This window comes from Mustelus asterias, chromosome 17, assembly GCF_964213995.1.
Source record: "Mustelus asterias chromosome 17, sMusAst1.hap1.1, whole genome shotgun sequence".
Classification (NCBI taxonomy): domain Eukaryota; kingdom Metazoa; phylum Chordata; class Chondrichthyes; order Carcharhiniformes; family Triakidae; genus Mustelus; species Mustelus asterias.
Genome location: NC_135817.1, coordinates 82,335,161 through 82,349,424, shown reverse-complemented (window position 1 = coordinate 82,349,424; position 14,264 = coordinate 82,335,161). Strand labels below are relative to the sequence as shown.

The window sequence follows — 14,264 nt, the reverse complement described above, 5'->3', positions numbered from 1 at the left end:
ATGAGCCCAGAAGTACACTGACAGCACAAGCTCTCTCATCTCAAATAAGTGGACACAGAAACTATCTAAGGTATCCCGTTATCTCCACAGAAAGTCATAAAAGCTAATGTAATGACAGAAAAACACGAGAATGATAAGGATGCTTTCACAGGTAATTGACATGTTAGGGGTCCAGTCAGGAGGTAACAGGAAGTGACATCTGTGCTGACCATCACTCTTAAGAAGTGAATCGGAGACTAAGCATGCTCCACTTGAACCAATCAGAGACTGAGCATGCACTGCCTGAACCAATCAGAGACTGCGCAATCACCACCTAAACCAATCAGAGACTGATCATGTACTGCCTGAACCAATCAAAGACTGAGCATGCGCCACCTAAACCAATCGGAGACTATGACGTGGAGATGCCGGCGTTGGACTGGGGTGGGCACAGTAAGTAGTCTCACAACACCAGGTTAAAGACCAACAGGTTTATTTGGAAGGACAAGCTTTCGGAGCGTTGCTCCTTCATCAGGTGAGTGGCCTGAATGGTCAGAATGTCAAAGGGTCAAATTAAAATTAAGTGAGTAAAGGCTCACAGAACACCCCAAAAACTTGTACAATGCACGAAAACAACTCTCAAAACTCTCTGAAGGGAATTGGTAAACTGGGACATGTGGGGTTGAATTCTCTGACCTCACTCGAGGCTGGGATTTTCCGGTCCCACTGCAGTGAACGGAGATCTGGCTGAGTCCCAAATTATCCATTGTCGCTGGCAGTAGCGACAGGCTGTGAGTGGCCATGGAATTCCATCCATGGCTTTGGTGCATTTTCTCAAAACTCAATGTGAACAGCTGATAGAGACTTCAGCAGTTTCTGTCAGCTGCTCGCACTGTTAGCGACTGCAGGAGCCAGGCAGAGATTGGAGATTCTGGACAGCTCCAATCAGCTGATTAATGCTCCCTCAAGTCTCCACTTTCTGCCTGTCTCCCGCAGTTTCTGCCACTGTCAATGAAACTGCCCCAAGATCTGGCTTGGCCTGAAATCAGTCAAGCCTTTAAATCAGTCGGTACAGCTATCAAACTGTGCTAAATAACTGAAGTGCTTAGTACGTTTCAAGGAGCAGCGTTGTAATTGACATCTCTGGTAATGATAAATAGGAAGTGCCATCCTCTCGATTTAGCTGGTCTGGACAAGTGTAGCTAGTGTAAGTACTGGGGACTGCATTTCAATTGTGTCCTGGATTCTACTGTTGTAACATGTGCACTTAGAATACCTTATACTTTAAATGGTTTCTCTCTCGTGTGTCATGGTCTGAGGGTTTAGAATATTTATGCTCTATTGTAAAGTAAAAGTAAAAGTTTATTTATTAGTCACAAGTAAGGCTTACATTAACACTGCAATGAAGTTAACTGTGAAATTCCCCTAGTCGCCACAGTTTGGCGCCTGTTCGGGTCAATGCACCTAACCAGCACGTCTTTCGGACTGTGGGAGGAAACCAGAGCACCCGGAGGAAACCCACGCAGACATGGGGAGAACATGCAAATTCCACACAGGCAGTGGCCCAAGCTGGGAATCGAACTGGGTCCCTGGTGCTGTGAAACAGCAGTGCTAACCGCTGTGCCACCCCCTATTGCGTCTCGAAAATTGCATTTCAGGATTGAATCCCTCTTGGAGAAACCCACAGATTTCCTTCATGCCTCTCTTGGCATTCACCTATCAGTTCACCACTGCCTCATGAGGAGCAGTGAGACCAACTTCCCTAACCTCACCTCTTGCCAGCCTCCACACCCAATGCACTAGACTGGGGGATAATTCTCTGAAACTCCCTCCCATTCCATTACTGTGCTGATCCTGTGAACTCTGGAGCCAGATCTGAAAGCACCACCTCTCCAAATTATCCTCAAAAATGTCTGCAAACAAGGAATCAAAGGGCGGAATTTTCCCCTCCCACCCGTCATGGAATCGTAGCGGGCCGGACACGGACCATGCAAAGGTTTGTTGACCTCGGGCAGGATTTTCCAGTTTTCATAGATCATAGATCAAAGAATCCTACAGTGCAGAAGGAGGACATTCGGCCCATTGGGTCTGCACCGACCACAATTCCACCAAGGCTCTATCCTCATGCATTTACTCTAGCTAATTCCCGTGACACTAAGGGGCAATTGAGCATGGCCAATCCACCTAACCAGCATGTCTTTGGAGTGTGGGAGGAAACCAGAGCACCCGGAGGAAACCCACGTGGACACTGGGAGAACGTGCAAACTCCACACGGACGGTGACCCAAGCCGGGAATTGAACCTGAGTCCCTGGCACTGTGAGGCAGTGGTGCTAACCACTGTGCCGCTTTTGGGGCGAGGTTTGGGGCTTTTGGGGCCATTTTGGAGTGAGTATGGCCGGAAAACCCCACCCAAAGACTCAGCAACAGTGTCCAACTGATGCCATAGGTAGGATTTTAAACTGAAAATGAATGACGAGCTCCAGGTTCAAATCCTATCCCTGAGCTTTAGTACAAAAATCAAAGCTAACACTTCATCACATTACTGAGGGAACAATGCATTGTTGGCGATGCCATCTTTCAAATGAAATGTCAAATCAAGGTTCCGTCTGCCCGCTTGAGTGGATTTTTAAAATCCCATAGCGCTATATTGAAGGGGAGCAGGGAAGTTATCATGCAGAAGGAGGCCATTTGGCCTATCAAGTCTGCACCGACTCTCTGACAGAGGATCTTACTCAGGCCCTCTCCCCCGCCTTATCCCCATAACCCTGCACGTTGACCATGGCTAATCCATCTTGCCCTACACATCTTGGGACACTAAGGGACAATTTAACATGACCAATCCACCAAAGCTGCACATCTTTGGACAGTGGGAGGAAACCGGAGCACCCGGAGGAAACCTACACAGACACGGGGAGAATGTGCAAACTCCACACGGACAGTCACCGAAGGCCAGAGTTGAACCCGGGTCCCTGGCACTGTGAGGCAGCAGTGCTAACCACTGTGCTACTCTGCTGCCCCAATGCCCTAGCACCGATGTCTTGGCCAACATTCATCCCTCAGCCAGCACAAAAATACAGATTACCGGGTCTTTATGACATTAATCAGTCTGGGAGTTCGCTAAATTCAAATTGGCTACCTACTTTACAACAGCATATATACTTCAAAAAGTACTTCAGTGACTGTGAAGCACTTTGAGATGTCTGCTGGTTGTGAAAAGTGATATGTAAATGCAAGTCTGTCTTTTTCTTTTTCCCCAAGGCATATTCACCTTGAAATAAAAATTGTAGGCTTCTTCTAAGTCATTGTTCAAGATTCTCTTAAGGTTAACGTGCAGGTTCAGTCGGCAGTTAGGATGGCAAATGCAATGTTAGCATTCATGTCGAGAGGGCTAGAATACAAGAGCAGGGATGTACTTCTGAGGCTGTATAAGGCTCGAGTCAGACCCCATTTGGAGTGTTGTGAGCAGTTTTGGACCCCACGTCTAAGGAAAGATCTGCTGGCCTTGGAAAAGGTCCAGAAGAGGTTCACACGAATGATCCCTGGAATGAAGAGCTTGTTGTATGAGGAACGGTTGAGGACTCTGGATCTGTACTCGTTGGAATTTAGAAGGATGAGGGGGGGATCTTATTGAAACTTCCAGGATACTGCGAGGCCTGAATAGAGTGGACGTGGAGAGGATGTTTCCACTAGTAGGAAAATCTAGAACCAGAGGGCACAACCTCAGGCTAAAGGGACGATCGTTTAAAACAAAGATGAGGAGGAATTTCTTCAGCCAGAGAGTGGTGAATCTGTGGAACTCTTTGCCGCAGAAGGCTGTGGAGGCCAGGTCATTGAGTGTCTTTAAGACAGAGATAGATAGGTTCTTTATTAATAAGGGGATCAGGGGTTATGGGGAAAAGGCAGGAGAATGAGGATGAGAAAAAAAATCATCCATGATTGAATGGCGGAGCAGACTCGATGGGCTGAGTGGCCTAATTCTGCTCCTATGTCTTATGATCCAAGTGGATGATTGAATCAATGGTAGAAAGTAATTTAGCTGTGTCACATCCACAGAAATATGTCCCGGGTAAAAATGTTTTGGATTTGACAGTTCACGTGTCGAAACATTCTAAACCCACAATGGGCGCCACCAGATGAATAGATCGATTACACCGCCTAGCTTTTTTTGATGGAAACTATTAGAGTTTTGCATTGTATTTGCAAACGTCTGTAACATGTCTGAATTGTCAATAAGCCCAGATCAAATGTAGGCAATGGTATGACACTTTATTGCTTAAGTTGCTTCACACTCCATTGGCTTTGGATGTTCCATGGAAAAACTTCAAATTGTGCAATTCCAAAGCTGGGAGTTTTTCCAAATGTTTCAACATTCGGAAGGATTCCGGTATCCGACAGTGACCGGCAGCATGGTGATGTCTTGACGAAATATTCTAGCCTCCTCATAGACAGCAGGCACATCGCTTATTCTCCATGCAGTGACACGATGACACATTTGATTTGATTTGATTTATTATTGTCACATGTATTAGAATACAATGAAAAGTATTGTTTCTTGCGCGCTATACAGTCAAAGCAAACCGTTCATAGAGAAGGAAACGAGAGAGTGCACAATGTAGTGTTACAGTCATAGCTAGGGTGTAGAGAAAGATCAACTTAATGTGAAGTAGGTCCATTCAAAAGTCTGATGGCAGCAGGGAAGAAGCTGTTCTTGAATCGGTTGGTACGTGACCTCAGGCTTTTGTACCTTTTTCCCGAAGGAAGAAGGTGGAAGAGACAATGTCTGGAGTGCGTGGGGTCCTTGATTATGCTGGCTGCTTTTCTAAGGCAGCGGGAAGTGTAGACAGTGTTTATGGGTGGGAGGCTGGTTTGCGTGATGGACTGGGCTTCGTTTACAGTCCCTTGTAGTTTCTTGCGGTCTTGGACAGAGCAGGAGCCATACCAAGCTGTGATACAACCAGAAAGAATACTTTCCATGATGCATCTGTAAAAGTTGGTGAGAGTCGTAGCTGACATGCCAAATTTCCTTCATCTTCTGAGAAAGTAGAGGCGTTGGTGGGCTTTCTTAACTATGGTGTCGGCATGGAGGGACCAGGATAGGTTGTTGGTGATCTGGACACCTAGAAATTTGAAGCTCTCGACCATTTCTACTTCTTAGGCTGTTTCTTCGGATGTTGATTATCTCTCCATCAATGGTCCTTTGTTTTGGACTCCCCCGCAAGTTGAAACATCAGGTGGGATTTTCCAGCTGTGCTCACCCCAAAGCCGGAAAATCCCGCCCGAGGTCAACAGACCTTTTCATGATTTAAAAGACTTCCATCAGGTCAGCCTTCAGCCTACTTTTTCCTAGAGGACAGAACCCAGACTGTTCAGTCTTTCATAAAATGTATAATTTAATTACAATGGCTATTCCGCATCACCTTGAAATGGATTTGAACAGTTACCTAACATAAGGCATTTTGTGCACCTGGTAAAGAGGTAGAGGGCAGCTGTGAATTGCGGAATAATACTTCAGCATGAGCCAAGTCTTCTGTCTGGGCAGGAAGAGTAAGCCAGAGGAGGAAAGAAGACATGTTACTGGCAATGTGGAGTATCTTTCTAATCAGCAGTAAGCAATACAATAGTACAAATGAGCAACATACCAAATACTTTTACAGATAACTGTTCTTCCACGCTTCCTGCTTTGTTTGTTGCCCTGCAGACGTATGATCCAGTGTCCTCTCGGGCAATGTTCCTTATCGTCAGCTCTGTGCTTGTCTTCAGTGAATACTTTTCATCTTCTTCAATAAGTCCCCCATTCCTGCAAGGTGAAAGAGTGAAAGTTCACGATTGCGGGATTTAAAGGAAGTGTCATCATACCTTCCCGTATTCTCCAACCAAAGCCTTCACTCTCGGGCATGTGACAAAACTGTGCCTTTAACAAATGTATTTGTGTCATGTTTCTTGTGCAGAATTTGTTTTAGCAGTTGGTTCTATTAACCGGTGTCGCTTTGTCTGTAGCCGGCAGCCCTGTTGATGCTGCAGAAGCATAATTGCTCCTAATTGCTGGAATGTGTGTTTTAATCTTGTCTAATGCTGTTTTGCTATTTTATTATTCAGTAAGAAGTTTAACAACACCAGGTTAAAGTCCAACAGGTTTATTTGGTAGCAAAAGCCACACTGGAGCCGGCAGTTTGCGGTGTCTATGGTAGTCATGATGTGGAGATGCCGGCGTTGGACTGGGGTAAACACAGTAAGAAGTTTAACAACACCAGGTTAAAGTCCAACAGGTTTAACCTGGTGTTGTTAGCTTTTGCTACCAAATAAACCTGTTGGACTTTAACCTGGTGTTGTTAAACTTCTTACTGTGTTTACCCCAGTCCAACGCCGGCATCTCCACATCATTTTATTATTCCCCAGGGGTTATTCAGAGTAGGACTTGATTAGGTTGATTGACAAGAGAAGTCATGTGACTGGGTGGAGCTAGGCTTACAGAGAGATAATAACTTGGCTGTTGAAGATTGAATTTGGACAGAGCAGTCACTCTTTTACTTTCTGTGGGTTTCTGCTGCTTAAAAATTGATTTTTCTTTGGAGTTGCTGTTTGAGGGCTGTAGAGAGAAGTAGCTCTTTCTCTTTCTGGATTTAGAGGCTGTGATCTGCTAGGAAGTCATAGAATGCTTACAGTACGAAAGAAGGTCATTTGGCCCAACGAGTCTCCTTTTCTGAGGTTCTATGGTTTGAAGTTAGATCTTTCTCTGGAGACTGTTGCATGGGGGTCAGAAGACAGGTGTCTTTCTGGACCTCTGTCCAGGGGTGTTCAAAGGCTGGAAATCTAGCTTCCATGTGAGCATAGTTGTTTTTGATGCAAACTGGTTCTGAAGAAGGATGTATGTCTATGGGGATATTGCTTAAGTTGGAACAACAGAGATAGTTAGCCGTTAAAAATTGTAACTTGTCATGTTTAAGCATTTCAATTGGTAACAGTGATTCCAATTCTTTTTGTTATATTTTAACCGTGTTGTTGAATAAAGTTTGTTTTAATAAAAGCTTCCTAGTGGGCCAATCGAATCATACCTGTGGCAAAACACCTTATGCTCACCCTAATGCCAAAATCAAAAAAAAGTTGGGGTCTAGGCTAATGTCATAATATAGCTTGGAGTTTCTGATCTGGTCCCAAACAGGCATCAATGGATTCATCCTGTGTCATTCAGTTTATATCTCTCTCTGCAGTTAACACCCCACCTTTTCCCCAGACCTCTGCATGCCTCAGTCATGGGATCACCTCAGTTAAATAAAGACACAAAATCTTCTAGCAACATAACACAACCCAATCAGCATCTGAAAGAGCAAAGAAACATGTGATTCTTCATCAGCCACGGATGTTGAACAACTTGTCACTTCATTTCTGACACTTTGCATCTTTATTTCAATTTTCCAGCATTTTCGCAATTTTCCTTTTGTCTTTTTTTATTACATGCTTTCAGACGATTGCTCAGAAACAGCCTGGGGTTGGTTTTTTTTTTGTTCACAAGCTACACTTTACAGGCACAATGCAGCCAGTGACAGGCACTTTGTGCTATCGCTAAAGGGGGTAATCTACACAAATAAAGGCTGAAATTGCTCTATGCATTTGGAACACAACAATCTGTTCACGTAAACTTCCTTTTCCACTTTAACAAAAGGATTAACTGTTTTCAGACAAGGTCCTCTTTAAAATGTTTGACAACAACGGCAACTTGCATTTGTATGGCAACTTTTTAATAGAGAGGAAAAAAACACCCAAAGGCGCTTCACAAGAGTGTAATTGGACAAAACCTGACACCAAGCCAAGAATGAAATGTTCAGAGGGGTATCTGAGTAAGCTTGGTCAAAGAGCTAAGTTTTATGGATGACATGAAAGGGGGGGACAGGAGAGGGAAGGGAGACATTTTGAGTGGGGGCATTGTGGCACAGTGGTTAGCACTGCTGCCTCACAGCGCCAGGGACCCAGGTTCAATTCCAGCCTCGGGTCACTGTCTGCTTGGAGTTTGCACTTTCTCCCTGTGTCTGCGTGGGTTTCCTTCGGGTGCTCCAGTTTCCTCTCACGTTCCAAAGATGTGTGGATTAAGTTGATTGGCCATGTTAAATTGACCTTAGTGTCAGGGGATTAGCAGCGTGGATGTGTGGGGCCTGGGTGGGATTGTGGTTGGTGCAGACTCGATGGGCCAAATGGCCTCCTTCTGTACTGTAGGGATTCTATGATTCTACGAGTGGGGAAGTTCTAGAGCTTCGGGACCTAGGAAGCTAAGGCATGGCTGCCAATGATGGAGTGAAGGTGCATAAGACTATTCAAAAAAAGAAAGTGCTGGAAAATCTCAGCAGGTCTGGCAACATGTGTGCAGAAACTCCAAGGTATATTATGATGTTTGCCAACATTTCAAGTCTGGGTGACCCTTCATCAGAGCTGGATTTTGCCTTTATTTTGCATGAGACTATAGTTGAATTCACATAGAGATCTTCAAAGATCGTAGCACTGGAGAACCAACGTTGGGAAATCCAACGTTGAAACCAAAACACAGGAAGATTAAGCTGAGGATGTTGATGGTCTGTGAGTTACTGTAGGTGAGCAAGCAAACAGAGTTAGATTACAGCCAGCAGAGTTATGAACACACACAAGTGTGTTAGAGAGAGTGTAGAGTGGGAGGCCAACCAGAGGGTTTATTTCATTTGTGGGACATGGGCATCGCTGGCTGGCCAGCATTTATTGCCCATCCCTAGTTGCTCTTGCACAGAGGGCAGTTGAGAGTCAACCACATTGCCATGGATCTGGAGGGACAAGTAGGCCAGACCACGTAAGGATGGCAGATTTCCTTCCCTAAAGGACATTAGTGAACCAGATGAATTTTTCTAACAATCGACAATGGCTTCATGGTCATCAGTAGATTCTTAATTCCGGATAATTTTTATTGAATTCGAATTCCACCATCTGCCGTGATGGGATTTGAACCCGGGTCCCCAAAGATTATCTGGGTTTCTGGATTAATAGCGATAATACCACAAGGCCATCACCTCCCCTGGAATTGTCACAGCTGGAGGTGGTGGAGGAGGGTTTGGAGGGTTGGGGCGCAATATGAATCAAATATTGTCCTTATCTGAGGAAGGATGTCCTTGCTACAGAGGGAGTACAGCAAAGGTTTACCAGGCTGATTCCTGGGATGGCAGGTCTGTCATATGAGGAGAGATTAAGTCGGTTAGCATTGTATTCACTGGAGTTTAGAAGAGTGAGGGAGGATCTCATAGAAACTTATAAAATTCTCACAGGGTTAGACAGGGTAGATTCAGAAAGAATGTTCCCGATGGTGGGGGAGTCCAGAACAAGGGGTCATAGTTTGAGGATGAGGGGTAAACGTTTTAGAACTGAGGTGAGGAGAAATTACTTCACCCAGAGGATGGTGAATGTGTGGAATTCACTACCACAAAATGTAGTTGAGGCCAAAATGTTGTCTGATTTCAAGAAGAAATTAGATCTAGCTCTTGGGGCTAAAGGGATCAAGGGATATGGGAGGAAGTGGGGGAATCAGGATTTTGAAATTGATGATCAGCTAGGATCAAAATGAATGGTGGAGCAGGCTCGAAGGATCGAATGGCCGACCCCTGCTCCTAGTTTCTATGTTTCTAAATAAGTTATATATTTTTAAAGGATGCAGGTTGCTTTATGAGCTGATCACAAGATGTATTGATGATGTCATTAGGATGCGTGCTCAGGCTGCTGTTTTACTTTCAGTTTTATATTTTGATACAGAGCAGAGAGCAGCTCTTCAATAAAACCTATGGTGTGTTAGTTTGAATCTATGAGTGCAAATAACATTCTTTTCTTTCTGTGTAAAACCCACAACCCCTGACATGGGTAGGACATTACATCTCACTTCACCCAGTGACTGCAGTGAGGATGGGGATGGAATTCGCAGCCAAGGAATAAAGTTTGTGTTAGAAGGGAACATTAAAATCTGGCTACAATTGGATAGGTAAGGGTGGAATTGGTGAGGGCAATTCCACTCAGTTGGACGTAGCAACGAACATTATGATTATAAATAACTAAATGAATTAATTAGTTATTAAATCAAATCAATTATGAATTGTCAATTATGATATGAATGAAAATATTACAAACATACAAAAAGTAGGCCATTCAGCTCCTTGCACCTGCTCTGCCATCTAATAAGATCATGGCTGATTTGAGCTTCTATAGGTATGTTAGGAGCAAAAGGATAGTGAGGGATAAAATTGGTCCTCTTGAAGACCAGAGTGGTAGACTGTGTATGGAACCAAAAGAGATGGGGGAGATACTAAATGGGTTTGTGCATCCGTATTTACTGAGGAAACGGGCATGGAGTCTACGGAAATAGGGCAAACTGGTAGGGAGGCCATGGAACCGTTACAGATTAAAGGGGAGGAGGTGCTCGCTGTCTTGAGGCAAATCAGAGTGGATAAATCCCCAGGACCGGACAGGGTATTCCCACGGACCTTGAGGGAAGTTAGTGTTGAACTTGCAGGGGCCCTGGCAGACATATTTAAAATGTCAGTATTCACGGGGGAGGTGCCGGATGATTGGAGGGTGGCTCATGTTGTTCCGTTGTTTAAAAAAGGTTCCAAAAGAAATCCGGGAAATTATCGGCCAGTAAGCTTGACGTCGGTGGTGGGCAAGTTATTGGAAGGTGTGATAAGGGATAGGATCTACAAATATTTGGATAGACAGGGACTTATGAGGGAGAGTCGACATGGCTTTGTGCGTGTTAGGTCATGTTTGACCAATCTATTAGAGTTTTTCGAGGAGGTTACCAGGAAAGTGGATGAAGGGAAGGCGGTGGATGTTGTCTACCTGGATTTCAGCAAGGCCTTTGACAAGGTCCCTCATAGGAGGTTAGTTAGGAAGGTTCAGTCGCTGGGTATACATGGGGAGGTAGTAAATTGGATAAGACACTGGCTCAATGGAAGAAGCCAGAGAGTGGTTGTGGAGGATTGCTTCTCTGAGTGGAGGCTTGTGACTAGTGGTGTGCCGCAGGGATCGGTGTTGGGTCCATTGTTGTTTGTCATCTACATCAATGATCTGGATGATAATGTGGTAAATTGGATCAGCAAGTTTGCTGATGATACAAAGATTGGAGGTGTAGTGGACAGTGAGGAAGATTTTCAAAGCTTGCAGAGAGATTTGGACCAACTCGAAAAATGGGCTGAAAAATGGCAAATGGAATTTAACGCAGACAAGTGTGAGATATTGCACTTTGGAAGGACAAACCAAAGAAGAACGTACAGGGTAAATGGTAGGACTCTGAAGAGTGCAGTTGAACAGAGGGATCTGGGAATACAGGTACAGAGTTCCCTAAAAGTGACGTCACAGGTGGATAGGGTCGTAAAGAGTGCCTTGGGTACATTGGCCTTTATAAATCGGAGTATCGAGTACAAAAGTTGGAGTCTTATGGTAAGGTTATATAAGGCATTGGTGAGGCCGAATTTGGAGTATTGTGTACAGTTTTGGTCACCTAGTTACAGGAAGGATGTAAATAAGATTGAAAGAGTGCAGAGAAGGTTCACAAGGATGTTGCCGGGACTTGAGAAGCTGAGTTACAGAGAGAGATTGAATAGGTTGGGACTTTATTCCCTGGAGCGTAGAAGATTGAGGGGAGATTTGATAGAGGTGTATAAGATTTTGATGGGTATAGATAGAGTGAATGCAAGCAGGCTTTTTCCGCTGAGGCTCGGGGAGAAAAAAACCAGAGGGCATGGGTTAAGGGTGAAAGGAGAAAAGTTTAAAGGGAATATTAGGGGGGGCTTCTTCACGCAGAGAGTGGTGGGAGTGTGGAATGGGCTGCCGGATAAAGTGGTAAATGCGGGGTCACTTTTAACATTTAAGAAAAACTTGGACGGGTTCATGAATGAGAGGGGTGTGGAGGGATATGGTCCAAGTGCAGGTCAGTGGGACTAGGCATAAAATGGTTCGGCACAGACAAGAAGGGCCAAAAGGCCTGTTTCTGAGCTGTAATTTTTATGGTTCTATGGTTCTATGGATAGTAACCTCAACGCTGCATCCCACCTATCCCCAATAATCTATCACCAGCTTGCTTCATCAAGAATCCACCCAGCCCTGCCTTAATAATATTCAGAGACTCTGGCTGGACTTTTACTGGCCTGCCCACCACGGGAATTGGAGCGGGCGAGGGGCGGAGCATGGGCAGGTCTGTTGACCTCAGGATGTTATCGTTTTGGGACGAGTGAGGAAATAGAATCCCACCCTCTGCTGCCACCATCTTTTCAGTAAAAGAGTTTCAATGTCTCACGACCCTCTGAGTGAAAGAATTTTGCCTAATCTCTATTTTAAATAGGCGACCCCTATATTCTTGAACAGTGACCCCTCGTTCTAGATTCTCCCGTAAGAGGAAACAACAAACCTGGAATCCCAGAGTGCAGAAAGAGTCTGCACCAATCACAATTCCACCCAGGCCCTATTCTCATAACCCCACTTATTTACCCTGCTAATCCCCCTGACATGGAGGGTCAATTTAACCAATCGAACCAGCACGTCTTTCGGACTGTGGGAGGAAACCGGAGCACCCGGAGGAAACCCACGCAGACACGGGGAGAATGTACAAACTCCACACAGACAGTGACCCAAGGCTGGAATTGAACCCAGGCCGCTGGTGCTGTGCAGCACTGTGCCACCCACAAACCTCTCTATGTCCATGTGTACATTAATTGCAGATGAAGCAAATAAGTGTTCATTACTTATATAAATCATATTAGCACTATGAATTTTTAGTGTTCATTACTGATTGGAATCAATTAAAGTGTTAAATACTTATATGCATAAATTAACATTAATTACTGGCATGAATCAATTGAATTGTTAATAATTAAATTGAATTAATGAACATGTTAATCACTGATGTTAATCAATTAAAGTATTCTTCACTTCTCTGCTGTAAAGAGCATGGTAAGAAGTTTAACAACATCAGGTTAAAGTCCAACAGGTTTATTTGGTAGCAAAATCCACACAAGCTTTCGGAGCTCCAACCCCTTCTTCACCTGAAGAAGTGGCTTGGAACTCCGAAAGCTTGTGTGGCTTTTGCTACCAAATAAACCTGTTGGACTTTAACCTGATGTTGTTAAACTTCTTACTGTGTTTACCCCAGTCCAACGCCGGCATCTCCGCATCGTAAAGAGCATGTGCATATCAGGTGATGAGGGGATTGGGAAGAATTGTGATGGCTCTTGTAGTTGGGCAGCCTGCTAACATTCACTGGCAAGACATAGAGACAGAGAATCATAGAATCCCTACAGGGCAGCAGAGACCATTCGGCCCATTGAGCCTACATAGACAACAGCCTCTGCCTTGCCCTATAATCCCATGTATTTACCCTGTTAGTCCCCCTGAGACCCCACACATCTTCCATGGCTAATCCACCCAACCTACACACCTTTGGAACACAAAGGGACAATTTAGCGTGGCCAAATCAACCTAACCCACACATCTTTGTACTGTGGGAGGAAACCGGAGGAAACCCACACAGGCACGGGGAGAGCGTTGCAAACTCCACACAGTTAGTCACCCGAGGCCGGAATTGAACTGGGGGTCCCTGGTGTTGTGAGGCAGCCGTGCTAACTACTGTGAAGCAGGAGCACTTGAGAGAGATAATCGATCCATTGAACCGTAGTCCAGCTGGAGTCACCATGGGAGCAGGAGGAAAGGTCACTGGCAGATCCTTCCTGACCCTGCTCTTCATGTTCATACGTACTGTCACAGCGAAGCATTGACAAGGTCAGGAAACTGACATCCAGAGCATTTCCATTTAAATTACAAACACCGCAGCCTGTTCTGAACCTAACACTTCACACAAATACATTTATTGTTTGGGTTTTAGGTGACAGATGTATTAATCTGACTGCACAATTGCATGTTTGTTCCCCGATAAAAGTACACTCTATCCATCAAGCATAATTCATCTACAATTACAATTGACATGTGTCATTGCCTTGTGATAAGTTTGTGTTTCCTCCCTCTCATCCTGTGAATAAACCCATGGTAAGCCCATAGACAGTCTAGTTAAGCTGGTTTACTGTGAGCTGTTAAAACATTCCCGATATTGACGCTGAATATCTTGTTGCTGAGCATCTGACTGAACCCATTATCTACTTTGCTGGATTACAAAGTGATTTTGGACATAGCTTCATGCTGAAGCTTTGTAATATCGCATGGGATTCTCCCAAAAAAGTGCCGATTTCATGTACAAACTGGAGTAAGTCCCGCTGGTCTTTTCAGCCGGATTTTCAAA

General features: G+C 44.6%; 1 protein-coding gene across 1 annotated transcript in view; it reads right to left on the bottom strand.

The window, feature by feature from the left end:
• Nucleotides 1-14,264, bottom strand: part of ncam2a (neural cell adhesion molecule 2a) — a 543,279-nt gene that overhangs the window by 344,008 nt on the left and 185,007 nt on the right. The window contains exon 14 of the mRNA XM_078231910.1: nt 5,620-5,777. Within this exon, the coding sequence (XP_078088036.1) occupies nt 5,620-5,777 (158 nt within the window). The remainder of the gene's footprint in view (nt 1-5,619; nt 5,778-14,264) is intronic.